The 14,801-nt window shown below is 32.2% G+C and overlaps 1 protein-coding gene across 1 annotated transcript in view; it reads right to left on the bottom strand.

The window, feature by feature from the left end:
- The window catches only part of GNAT3 (guanine nucleotide binding protein, alpha transducing 3), a 63,739-nt gene extending 52,566 nt beyond the window's left edge, over positions 1 to 11,173 (bottom strand). Inside the window, exon 1 of the mRNA XM_011986097.1 lies at positions 10,973 to 11,173. Within this exon, the coding sequence (XP_011841487.1) occupies positions 10,973 to 11,090 (118 nt within the window). The 5' untranslated portion in view covers positions 11,091 to 11,173. The remainder of the gene's footprint in view (positions 1 to 10,972) is intronic.
- Between the last annotated feature and the right edge of the window lie 3,628 nt (positions 11,174 to 14,801).

The following is a 14,801-nucleotide window of genomic DNA, read 5'->3' on the forward strand; positions in this document are numbered from 1 at the left end:
GTTCACTATCTATAGTCAACAATGCTAAATGTTGGCCGTTAGGTATGATAATTACTGAAGGTTTTTACCTATAGTTTATCCAGCTACTAAGGAGATTCTCGTCTATTTCTACTTTAATTGGTGTTTTTAAAATCAGGAATTGATAAGGAATTTTATTTAATTATTTTTTGGCATCTCCTACCATTGCTATGATTTTTCTCTTTTAATTTGTTAGTGTGAATAATATTAATTGATGTTCTAATCATATTCTAAAAATGCATTTTTGGGATAATCACTCTTCTCCCAAAACTCCCCCTAACCTTTTTCCTTTCTGCATTTTATGTGTTTCTGGCATCGGTTGGCTAATATTTTGCTTTGCTTTTCATATTTATGTCTGTGAGGATGATTGACCTGCCATTGTCTTTGTTAAATTTTGTTGTCAAGGTTGTCAAATAATAAATTGAAAAGAATTTTCTAAAAATATTTATGTAATTTTGAAATGCTCTGCCCATGGACTGTTAGATAGAATTCCCTTATAAAGCAATATGAATAAATTTGCAGATAAATTTGTACATTTTCTTTTGCCAAAAAAATAAGTAACACATTTATTTTTCCCCAAACTTTTTATTTTGATAATTAATTTAAAAACCTACAGAAGTTCAAAAATATAGTACTATAGAAGCCCGCATTTTATATCCTTCACTGTTCTGAATTAATTATTTGTCCTGTTTGCGTTCTCTCATATATGTATAAATTTACATATACATATATGAACATATTTTTATTTTTGTTTTGCTGAATATGAGACATTTGACCCATAAATATTTCAAAATGCATCTTCTAAGAATAAGACAATTTTTCTACAAAACCAAAATACTATTTCCATGCTTACGAAAACATATATTCTAAATGTTATCTAATACCATATACTCCATATTCAAATTTATCTGATTGTTTCAAAAAAATGTTTCCCATACCTTTTTTATTTATTGTATTCATAATCCAATCAAGTTTCACACTTTCATTTGTCGTTATGCTATTTAAAGTCTTTTAATTTATAACATTTCCCTTGTAATATTTTTGTTATTTTGTTTTGTTGACATTGGCATTTTTCTAAGACAATTTTTAAAACATATTCAATTATTTGTATTCTCTGATGATTAGATTTAATGTAAATATTTTAGATGAATACTGTATACATATTACGGATTTTCAGTTTGTCATATCAGTAAACACGTGTCAGATAATATGACTATAAATACCTATTTCTGTGATATAGATAAAATAAGCATCATGAATCTGTAAAATTCCTCATCAGTCAAACTAAGCGTGTTTCATTTAAGAGAAAGAATATTGTGGCTACGTACTATCTTTTGTTTTTAATGATCTTTTATTTAGATATTCCAACTTTCAATTTTGTACTTATTTTAAAAATATCTGATAATATTTATAGTGCCTATAGTTACCAATACTGTACTGTACACTTAAAAATTCACTAAGAGGGTAGATCTTATGTTAAGTGTTCTTATATAATAATAATAGTAATAGTAAATAGGAAGACAGGAAATAACTTTTATAGGTGACAGAGTTTACTGTGTGGATTGTGGTGATGATTTTGTGGGTGTATACTTATTTACAAGCTCATCAAGTTGCATACATTAAATATGTATAGCTTTTGCATATCAGTCATACCTCAGTAAAGTGGTTTAAAAATGTTATATGAGCTTTCTTGGATTTTGAGAAGCATTTTAACAGGTATTTCATTTTTCTTTTCTTATTAACACAGATTTTAGGCTAAAAAATGACAACACTAAAATACAGAATTACATGATTTTTCCCACACAGGTCTGTTGTAGATAGATATTTGTCTAAGTGTCCATTAATTGTGGGAATAGTCATGTATATTATTTTTTAGTATAAATACATATTGCAACAATGATTTTTAAAAAGGCCTTGGTTAATTACGTAGTTTGCGTATACTCACAGGATATCTGGAAAAAGGAAAATATAAAATAAGGAAAATGGAGGATTGAATTTATCAAGTATGTAGTTCTTACTAGAGTTATCCCTCCTAATTTTCAGACCCATCTGTTGATCTAGTAGATATCTCCATTTGGTCCTGCTAAAAAAAACATAGGGTTGAATATCCCAAATTATTACCCCTTTCCCTTTTCCCCAGTCTCATATTTATCCTACATTTCACATACTAGTGAATAATATAATCAACCATACCCAATTCCACCCCAATCACTCCTTCACTTACCATCCACATGCAGTCTGCCACCAAGTTCTGTCACCTTGCCTCCTAACATTCTTCAAATCTTATTTTCAAACTTATAATTTCTGTATTAATTCAGAAATGCATCAAGAATTTGCACAGTAGTAACAGTTTCCTAACTGTCCTACCTACATTTATCCTCCTCATTAAATCTTTGAGCCATAGTATAGCCAAAGTAGTCTTTGATTTTTTTTAAAAAAGCCAAGTATTATCATTTTAGTTACATAGTTAAAAAATCTTTCAATATCTTCTTATTGACTAGAGATACAAAATAAAATTCCTATGCAATAACATATAAATGACTTTCTTCTTGCTCATTTCTACATGCAAAGGTATACTTATGTTCTAGCCAACATGAACAAATCACAAGAATATTTTAGATTCTGATTCTGTCTTTCTTCCATTTGCCATACATGCATCCTTTCCTATGCCATAATTCAATAAAGAACAAAAGCAGATATGTTCTTTGTTCTCATAGAAATTAGAATGCAGACACTAACTTAAAACTGACACATACAAATAAAAGGCTTTGTTTGGCTGTAGATAAACATTTGATATTTGGAAACCAAACTATATTCTTAAGTTGTCATTTTCTTTTTATCTATATCATGAAAGTAGTATCTATTTCATAAAATTTTCTCCTAGATTAAAGCAATAACAGAAGAAGTAGATAAAGAGAAAAATATAAGATTTATGCCAATATAGATAGAACTAAAACTAAATCTTGTGGCAACGTTGACCTTTGGACAATGGAGAGGGAATAGTCATAGAGGAGCTAAGGAGGATTGAAATATCAAATGGATATAATGGGAAAGTACATAACAAGGTACCTCATGGAAAACGTAAAAATACATGGGCAGCAAAATAAACTTGGGAAATTATTTTGAGATCTCCCAAAGTGTGATCAGGTCACTGACAAATACAAGAAATTTGAGAATAAGGGTCAACAAATTGAGCAAATGAAAGAATTTTAGAGTCATATCAATTAAGTCCTGGTATGAGGTCCTCAAAAGAGAGTATAACGGAGTATAGACTAAAACCCACCAAGGTTTAAGAACAAACCATGGTAGATGAATCCACTTATGGATGGAAAGAAGAAGCAAGCTTCAGTGAGGAGAGGAATACAGGGATATAAAATTGAGAACTGTTTAGGTCTGACTTAGTTTAAAAATTATTGCTGGGGGTGGAGGCTCACACCTGTAATTCCAGCACCACACCTGTAATTCCAGCACTTTGGGAGCCCGAGACAGGCAGATGGCTTGAGCCCAGGAGTTTGACACCAGCCTGGGCAACATGCTGAAACTCTGTGTCTACAAAAAATACAAGAATTAGCCAGGTACGGTGGTGCACGCCTGTAGTTCCAGCTACTGTGGATGCTGAGGTGGGAGGATCACTTGAGCCCAGGAAGTTGGGGCTGCAGTGAGACGTAATTGCACCACTGCACTCCAGCCTAGGTGACAAGACCTTGTCTCAAAAAAAAGAAAAAAAGAAAAAAAAGGAAAAATTGTTGAGATGTGAATTTTGTGAATTGGCCATAATCTGTACTCTGTGAGAGATAATTTTTTAGTAGAGAAGAGCATATATACAACTTACATTGCAATTAATGAAAGAGACTAAAGAGGATAAGGAAATAGAAGCAGTGAGCATAGCATCCTTTGAGAAGTGTTTCAGTATAAAAACGTTTTAAAAGATATCTATATAAGGTGAATTCAAGGGTGCGTTGAAGTCAAGTAAAATTTCTTAGACTAAAGAAGGGAAACATCTGTATTTTCCATGAAGAAAAAGCCAGTAGAGAATTTTGAAGATGGCAAAATGAAAAAATAATTGATGGAACAAAAGTTTTAAGATATGAAAGGTGATAGATTTTTTTAGCAAAAAGGCTGGAACTAATCTGAAATGAAAATGGAATACTCCTTCTTTAAAAGTAGTGAAAATATAAGAGAATACATGAATATTTAGTGAGATTTGGAGATGATCATTTAGAATTGTTTTGTTGTACATTAGTGAGCATCACGGATGAGGTTGTGGGCAGAGTCACGATGAAAGTGATGTTGGAGATGTGGGACCGGCTGCCTTTGGAGCATTTTAGAAGAAAATGAAGAATAAGCAAAATAATTTTTGGCCCAGCTAAATTTAAAACACGATATGTGTCAGCTAGGAGACTGAAAGTGATATATTGTTTTATTCTACAACATCTGGGAATGAAGGAAATTAAGAATTTACAGAGGTATCAGGGTTAGATCAGCACTAAGAGCTGAAAAAGCTGTTAAACAGCATTACTTTCAAGAAAATCAGTTGGGAGAAGTATATTAGGACAATGGTAAATGGAGAACTCTGAGGGATTATCCAGGTTTGAAGATTTGAATGTCAATTAACATAGATTAAGGAGGTGAAATATTCCTGAATTTTAGGAGGAACACAGCTGAAATGGCTGGCCCTGTTTAAAAGGAAGTAGATTAAATCAGACAACTAATTCACTAAATAGGGAAAAGTATGAGAGATAATAGAATATAAAATTCTGGTTAGAGAGTGATATTTCTAGATATCTTTAATAATTTTAAGTAGTAAATTTATTCTATTGGAATGTAAAATACTGAGACAGGAATCAAACTCATCACTTCCTCATTTTTTTAATTAGCACTGCATCGTGTAATAAACAGAATGGATATTTCTCATATCTTATGGATTCTTAAACTTAGTTTCACCTTTAATCCTACTTCTTCAGGTTCAAATTCTACATTGATGTATTTGCACACCAGTATTTGGAGGGAAATTATTGAAAGTAATGGCAAAAACTGCAATTACTTTTGCACAAAACTAATAAATAGGGGTATGGATTCTGAACTTGGGTCTAATACGTTAAATGGAAGTATATTTTATTTTATGTGAAACAGATCATGGAGTCCTTACACTATCAAATGTTTTGCTACCTTTCCTTTCTAACAGTATGGAGAGGTAAATAACTTTTTTAAGCTGCTCGTGTTGCTTATATAAATATTTTTAAAGGTACAATGTTTGTCTTGAGTCAATAATTCATGCTTGAATGAAAATACATGAATATAAATATGTTCTGTAATATTACTAGAGAGCTTGTTAAACTGTAGTTAGCAAGAGTCATTGTCAGCAAGACAGAATTTTCAACTTCCTTAGCAAATACAATCATTTGGCGAAGTGTAGAATGTTTTACTAAATGGTTTGCATCTTTTACGTGAGTGCGTTATGAGCCTGTTTTTAAGATGTGTTGGTCAATTGAGATAAATACATCTAAAGCAATCAGTCAAATATACACAAATTATTTGTCTATGTGCTTTTGCTTGTTTGAAAGGAGGGACATTATTGGAAACGATTTGATGCTGCCCTGGGCCATTCTTATAGATAAATGCAACATTGTAAATATTTGACAACTTTTTTGGAAACTGTAAATATCTGAAACTTTCAAATTGTTGTAGTGCAAGCAGTCCCTTGCATTTTGGAGAAAAATTTAAACTCTCCAAGTAGGTCTTTTCTGCCTAAAGTTTTCTTTCCACTTCGCTGAGAAGCAGTTTTAAAGATTTGCATTAAGAACATTCATGCATCCCAAAGATTGGATACCTCTAGAAACATAAAATAAATAATTTGGTGATTTAAATTGACAGAGAACATGGTATGTATTTTTTGTGTACATCGTGGCATTTTGAAATATATATACATTGTGAAATAGTTAAATCTAGCTAATTAACATATGCATTACCTTGCATAGTTATTTTTATGGTGAGAACACTTATCCACTCTCAACATTTTTCAAGAATACAATATGGTGTCATTAACTGTAGCCATTATGCTATATAAAAATGTTTTGCAGTATTTATAAATATATTTAAAATAAAAACGTACTATTGTCGGAGGAAGGAAAGAATGGTTTTAATTCGGATACATAAAGCAAAACAAAAAGTTGGAAACATTATTGGGAATTTGTTTTACATGTTGTTAAGAAGGTTCTTCTTTTATTACCAGTGACCAGAAGGGGACTTATTGGTTAATCCTAATATGTAATTATTCCAAAGAATGTGTTTATCTGATCTTATCCATGGACAGGCATGGACTATGTTAGTGTAATAAAATTTCAAAATAGAATTTCTTAGAGTTGATAAACTTGTAGTATAACCAGTAACTCAGAAACAACTCTAGTTTCCTGGAATCTCTCCCATTTATATCTAGGGATAATTAAAAAGAATAAAGACTGATTAAAAAGCACACATAGGATAAAAATAGTCACTTTAATTTAACCTGAGTCTTGAGTCCTCACTTCTCTTAGTTGCATGTAAAAGAAAGACGATGGAAGAATAATGATACACATTTATTGACATTTGATTTATTTCAGATTTGGGCATCTATTATGCCAAAGAATAAACTACATTTGTCTAGACCTTTACAAGTTACAAAACACTTTGACATCCATTATTTCTCTGAGTTTATGTGACTAGCCTAAAGTCACTCTGGGAAATACAAAACACATTACACCTGATGAAGGTATTAATAAATCAATTTCTACCTCAGGTGGTTTAAAAATACATTCTGTTCTAGTATTAAATTGTATTCTCCTCATTCTGCTCCATGGCTAAACCTATTTACCTAATTCTGCTGTGTAAGTTTTATTTTATTGATTATTTTGTGACAAGCCTTTAGATAGCGTCAAAATCATAATTCTCCTACTACATACCTTCCAGAATACCCATTTGTTGAATAAGTGAAACCATTTGAAAAGCTTGAAAATGTTAACTACAATAAATATATTACCTTTGAAGTAGTTCTTGATCTCTAGACCCCATCCCTATTCATGTTTCTAAAAGGCAGAAAAGTGGAATAATATTTTAAAACAGTAAACTCAGATTACATCGTTAAAATAATAATAGTGTGATGCTTACAACATAGCACAAAGAAAAAATAAAAATAAAGGGTTTTAGAACTAAAAGAAAAGAACATCTATCATGAACTTCCCATGGTAATGCTGGAAATCACTAGCTAAAAGTGAAACTTTGTAGAATAAGTACTAATTATATATATAAATGTCACAGAGGGTATTTTGAATATGAAGAAAAAAGAAAGCTAATTTTTTCCCTATACTTTCCATGGGGCTTCAAATCTAACCAGCCCATGTGATGGAAATTTGCAAAAACACAAACAAAACTGATGCAGCAAAATAAACTCAAACTGAAATTTGATATAATAAGCATAAAGAGAGAAGAAAGGAAAAATGGAAACATGATCCATATTGAGTTTACAATTAAATAATAGGTATTACTTTGAATAAAAATACCATTGAATGAAACATTTATAAATAAAACTTTAAAAACATACTTAGATACAAATGAGAATATTTTATCCATTAGAATTTGCTTTTCTTATTAAAATGTGCTGTTTCTGGAATATCTTTGCAAGTGAATTTTTTAAAGCATATGATATTATTTTCTTGATTGCAGTTATCAAATGTGCTCAGCAATGTGTGAGTCATCTCCAGTGTTTCCTAAAAGCCTACTTTTTGCTAAAATAAAACACAGATTTGGCATCTGTTCTGTAATTTTACTGAAGGTCTGAAAGGTGTAATAAAAAAGGCATCTGTCTGCAAGATGATCCTTTAATTGTAAAGTCGCACTTTGATAGCTCTTCAGATTCAGTGAAATCTTGTGTTCGATAATACCAAATGGTTACATCTGCTTTGCAGTACATGTTAAATGTGGAAAGTTGGTGTTATGAGTTTAAACTTCTAGAAATTCATTAGATGAAGATCAACATACAGGAAAAATATCTGTCAAAAGTGGTTTTTAGATTTCTTCTTTTTGTAAATGTGGGTATTGACTCAGGATCTGGTCACTACTGAGGTTAAACTGATTAGTCCCATGTGACATGTACTCACTGATAAACTTAAAAGTGCCGTTCAGACCACACTGATAAATGAGAACATCATTTCAATTATGGGAAAAATTAAATAGATTTCACTGGTGAGGAGATTTGAGGGTGGGAGAGTAGGAAGTTTTGGTTTAGTTCAACTGAACACTTTTATAATGTCTTAATGAGGTCGAATTGAATATGAAAATTACAGTTTCAAGATTTGAATTCAATCCAAACATGAGAATGAAGTAGAGCTGTTATAAGACTGTTATGAATTTGATAATTGTATCATCATTTGTAGAATTCAGATGGGACTCCATAAGGGAAACTTAGTCAGATGTTTGTAATATAATTGAAATAGGAACAACTTAAGAGAATTTCGTTTATTTTGTATAAATAAAATGTGACAAAGGAGTTTAGTGAACATCGTGTTGGAACCAAATAAATCCAAGTATTTTACTTAGTAATGATGAAACTGAATGTATAAAATTGTAATCACCTTGGGAAAGTAAAACATGTAATAGTCCCACTAATGATTCTCTTATACTTCCAGTACAAATGTTGCTCTTTCTTCTTGATCTAACCACCACTTAAGTCTAAAAATAATTGATCTGATTTATTTTTCATTTGATAGCATTGCATACAATAAGTTGGGTCCCAGTCAATGGTTCTGTGGAGTTGTGAAATTTACTAATTCTGGAACTCCATATATGTCAGTAGTCTGTTGATTTTCAGTTTCAAATTAAAAAAAAAAAAAAAAATCTCTATTTTGTCCATCATTACACTGAACCTTTTTGACTCAATTTTCAGTGATGTATTTTCAGTCATCTATACATATTCTTTTTAAACATTTTAAATTTATTTTTTAATTGACAAATAACATTGCATGCTTGTATTGTGTACAACACAATATGTTAAGGTAAAAATACACTGTAGAATAGTTAAATCTAGCTAATTAGCAAATATATTACTTCACAGTTATTATTTTTGTGGTAAGTGCACATAACACCCATTCTCTTTACATTTTTCAAGAATACAATATATCATCATTAACTTTAGTCACCTTGCCGTACAATAGATCTCTTGAAATTTATTCTTACTATTTAACTGTAATTTTGTAATCCTTTGACCAACAACTCCCTTTCCCCTTGTTCCCCCCAACCACCCTTGCCCCTAGAACCACCTTTCTACCTTGTTCTTTTCCATCAGAACTGAATCTCTAGTTGACTGGCAGCTCTGATATGCTTATCTCAAGAGTCATTGCTTTTGGCATGTTTAATAGTTTTTGTCTTAGTCTAAATTGTGGTATTAGCTCTTTCATTGTTTTGGCTTTCCATTTGTATTTTTACAAAATAAGAGAATATGTAAAAAAATAGATAATTGGTATATTGAAAACACACATCTATTGAAATGTTATTTAAACATGGAGATTTTTAATACAGTCTATCACCATTCTTATGCCATTGATCTTAGTACAAGAGGAATATAAAAATGCATTTGTAGGAATGCTTATCTTTCCCTTTTACCTTTCATTTGCTTTGCCTGTGTCCATATTACTTTCACTCTTGCTCAGAAACTAAGAGAATTATCTGATGTGTTAGGAAGCATATATTTCCTGGTGTCATTAGCACTTAACCTACATCTTTCTAAGTCACCAGTCTCTGGGTGGTTACTGACAAGTGCTCTGGGCCTGTGTGCTGGCACAGAACCTGTGTGTAAGTGGCAAGAATGTTTCCTTTCCTTTAAGGAGCAAATGCTGGGAATTCCACAGTTGGCTTCTGAAACACTCTTGCCACTGGGAGCAAATGAGACACAATGAAGGAATACTTCAATAAATTTAAGTATTTAATTCATTTAATATTAAGTATTTAAGTGTTTAAATACTTACAATATGAGGAAATGTGTTATGTGAAATATGCACAATTCTGAAATAAAATGAAGTTCTTTTGTGTATAACCAAAATCAGGGAGAACGTACAACTCATAATTGAATCAGAATTAAGTGCTTGTTTTGTATTCTTTACATAGGTCATCATTTTTATTTCAAAAACGTATTTCTGTTTCAGTGACAACTGTACGTAAAATGTTTTATGCTTCATATAAAATGTTTTATGCTTTATAGAAAACATCTGCATACAGATTATTTTTATTCTTTCAATTAATTGCACATTTATTGAATTTATAGTCAAGGTAAAACACTGTGTTGAGTTTTGAGAGAAGGAAAAAAATAAGAGACATAAATCCTGACCTGAATGAATCTATAAATGTTCTAAAAGGATTTAGGTAGAGTATTTATCAAGTGTACAGGCAATATTGCAGGCAGTATTCAGGAGCCTAAGTAATATTATTAATATAATTTGAAGTACCTAATCATTATTCTCTAACTTGACTAATTGATTTTTAACTGCACAAGTAAATAACAAACATTAACTTCAATGTCAAACAACTCAACATATTTCTGTTTAAACAAAATAATATAACTCTTTATAAATTGTAACTAAAGGATTGCTTTCAGTATTAAAAAGCTGACATTCAGAAAATGATTAGGGTGCAACAAAATAATAAATGTATCTGATTTTTCTTTTAATAAGAGGAAATCATATTATTGACAGAAATAAGCTGATAAATATTTACCTCTTTGCTTAATAAAAACATGTAATAAAATACTAAACAGAAAAATTATTAAATATTGATAAGAGTACAAATAAAGTTTCCTTAAGTTTCCAAACACATTTTATAATAAATTTCCCATATGATAATATACTCGAAATTAAAGTTTGAGAAAAGTAAATGTATCACAACTGAAAAAAAAGTCAGGTTTTTGAAAGCAAAAGGGAAAAGAAATTACCTAATAGTAGCAGCTTTACAGTTCTTGCGTCTCGCTCAGCATCCTCCTGAAGCTTTTTCTCCAGTTCTTTTGATCTTTTGGCTGACTCCTTGCTCTCTGAACTAATTCCACTTCCCATCTTGTGGTGGTAGATACTTGTCAGTTTATATGTTCAAACTTTTCAAACGTTGAGCACAGCTCTGGTTTGGACATAGGATGCAAGAGTAATGCTCTGCTGAAGTACCCAGCAGTCCATTCCCTCATGCTCTAAAATTCTGCTTTGACTAAGGAGATGCTTTCTCATCTGTCACCTGATCAGGTGGTAAAACCATACCACCCTGATGGAGGCTAGAGAGGAAGTTCATTATGCTTTCAAATTAAATGGCTGCTTCGGGTACATCTTTGAAAACATGCTTATCGGCCTTAAAGAATAGTATAAAATAATGTAGAAAGTTGTAAAAATCTATACACTAGAGATGATCTACAATAAGCAATTCAAATAGAATGTTTCTCACTACTGGGCAATTTTTATTACTGTGATTAAAAGTTATTATTACTAATCAGTGATGCTTACATCTTCAGATATTTGGCTCTTCGATTTCTTTATAATCACTCCTATATCACAATCAGAATATATACATGTAAGTTATACAACTTTTATGGTCTGCCTATGCTTAGATTTTTACTTAAAGCTATTGAGCATCTATTAGCATCTGTCAGGGAACAAAAATAATCTTTTTTTAACAATGGATACAAATACGTATAGTTTTTATATTTGTACATATTGTATTGTTACAAATGTAGAATTCAACACGGTTTTCTTAAATTATTGATTTCAGTCTCATAGGATCCATCTCTATAAATTGAGCTTTTACCATCTGTAAGAAAGTCAATCCATCAACACTAATTGAGGGCCCACTTGGTGTAGACACTGAACTATGTTCAATTTAGGCAGCACATTAACTCTTTAGGGCCATTAAGCAACAGCTGCTGTGCTGGAGGGACTTTTATTGATTTGGTACCAAGGGAATAAAAACCTATGTTCTTTGAAACAGCAGGTAATTTGGTTTTTCCTACAAACTAAAAACAGTAATTACACCTAAATATGTTCCATATCTTTCAACTACCCCAACAGATACCATGTACTTGAAAATCTTCAGGATTGAGGGCAGAGATTATGTTGCACAATTTTTTATTTATATGAAGCATAAAGCGCTTGGTAGATAATCAATATTTTCCTTATAATTAGAGTTGGTTGCCTGTGGTAGCAGGTAAGTCTTTCAGTGTACATTTCGGGATTTGTGAATGTGCTTAACCAGAAAATGCTAGAATACAGTCAGTCCACCAACCTGTCAGTGGTGCTCTTCTTGTGGGATCATGTGCAAAGTTTGAACAGCTGAATTTTTACATATTCATACAACAAGAAAATAGGCTGCCAGATTAAATACATATTCCTGCTTTGTTTACTTTTTCCACATTAAAAATATTAGGCTGAAGATACATAAACATAGTCAAAACTTCCTGGGTTCCATTCGTGCAAAGCCATATTATGATAGTATAAAGATGTGCAGTGGTGGGTAGGCAAGGATTTGTGCAAATCATGTGGTGGTGTTTTTACAATGCAAATAGCCTGTCCCAAAGGAAGGAGATTTGCACTGCCTAATGCTCACCTGTGAATACAAAGCCCGCTCTGAAAGCAACACTTAGCACATTTAATCTCTTTTTGCCTATTGCTTTTTATATAGAAATTGAATATAATAGCATCCTGAATAAACTGAATTCTTGCATGTTCCATGGCAGCAATGAACTGACAGGCTACATCATATAATTTATATTCAAATATAAATATACCTCCTAGCTTTTGGGCAGAGACGTACCCTGCTCTTAAGAACATACGTGTTTTACTAGGGCTTCCTAATTGGATTACTAATGAAAACTGACCAACCCTTTTGGGAGTAGAAATAGACATTTTCTACACTGTATAAAATGATGAACTTCCACTTTTCTGTTGTAACCAGTAATGTTCATCAACTTTATGAGATTATCATGTTATTTTTCATCAGTGATAAAATATTCTTGACATAAAACTCCAGGTATGTCTATGTTACACAGAGAGAGAGCAGGAGAGCTAGAGAGGAAAGAAAGACTCATTTCTCAACCTACTCCTCTGGGTGCCTGAGACGCAGCATCATTAATAAGCTGGGCTTACTACAGCTATTGGTTCGTACTGCTTCACTTAGGCACATAGCTTTCTGTATGTAAAGAAATGAGGAAAATCAAAACAGGAAACTCTGCTAGCATGGTGATAATATCTTACTAGCTTGAATGGCCTACATGCTCTATGGCACAGTACTAGTTATAGTAAATGTTCAAAATTATTTCTTGCTGACAAACTGATAGAGCCTGGAGGCCCTTTCTTGCGCTTAGTGACAGTATACTTAGGATTTCTTTTCTACAATTTTAGAGTGACTCAAAAAAAATCAATTAAAAGCTCAATTTTAATTTTAAATAGTGTCAGTACATACAATTGTAGCTATTAGTCCAACAGTCACACATTTGTTTCCTCAGTCTTTTCCTCACTGTTCTACAGTGAGGGAAAACTGATAGAAGATGACAACAGAAAAAAAAAAAAACTAAATTAGATGCTGTGACCACAAGTTTTGTTTGTTCTTGAAAACAACAAATGTGAAGCTAGCCAAACACAAACATCATGTTAGAGTTTTATACATACATACACACACACAGACACACACGTGTATATAAGGTTCGTGCAAAAGTAATTGTGCTTTTGGCCATTGTAAAAGTAATTAAAAAAACTGCAATGACTTTTGTACCAACTTAATGTGTGTTCCAGCTAGGAGAGATGGTTGCCCCGTGTACACACACAAAAACGTGAATGCACAAGCCCATGCACACACACAAAAAGCCAGAGATTATGTTGGAGTACTGTGGTATTTTAGAATAATCATTGAGAATGACATTTAAGAACATCGTTTCTTTATTGCATCACAGTAAAATTGATTTGAGAACAAATACGGAGATTGAACCACACTCAAGCTCCAATAGCCACTGAAATACCACAAGCATGGAGGATGAGAATAAATTTTCTCTTGCTATTTTTGGTTAGGATCTCTGTGGAATCTTCAGAAAGGAACATTAGCCTTTAAAAAGCTTCAGTAACCACTATTTTACATTGATGATTAAACATATAGCTTGAGGTGACTTGCAGTTATTTGCTACCTGGTTTTAATAACCGGATTTCAATCCATGTTTTTGGAGATGTCTCTTTTGCCAGTATTACTTGTGTTTCTACAATCATCAAGCTGAATTTCTCATGGGGATGTTACATGTGGTCGACTTCAATGACTTGGGGTTGTTATATCTTAGGGATGTCTCAGTGGCTCAGCTAGTGCTGGAAATTGCCAAAACAGGCTGTGATTGGTGTTACTCTTTCTGTTGTTTCCAATCTTATAGGAGGTGTTGATTTCAGGCATTCTATCCCTAGGTGGTTTGAGTCATGGCTGCCTTAGCAATGACCTTTCTCCTTGTATATTCCCACGAAACTTGAGGCAAACCATCTCTCCTTTGCTAATGGTACTCAAAGGCACACTTCAGGGAGCTTCAAGGCATGGTATTTCTTCCAGAGAGTTCCTGCCTTTTGGGGCTTCCTAGGAGCAATCTTTTGATCTTGAGGGAATAAAGCAAACCTTACTCTTTCAAGTGAGTCCATTCAGATGGTGCAATAAGTTTACATTGCCAACATTAAACAGCTCTTATGTACTAATAGGTAACACAAATATGTATATTTGTATTCATTGGAGTTGATTTCTACCTTCCTACTTTTTTTTAT

The sequence above is a fragment of the Mandrillus leucophaeus genome, unplaced genomic scaffold (assembly GCF_000951045.1).
Source record: "Mandrillus leucophaeus isolate KB7577 unplaced genomic scaffold, Mleu.le_1.0 Scaffold293, whole genome shotgun sequence".
NCBI lineage: Eukaryota > Metazoa > Chordata > Mammalia > Primates > Cercopithecidae > Mandrillus > Mandrillus leucophaeus.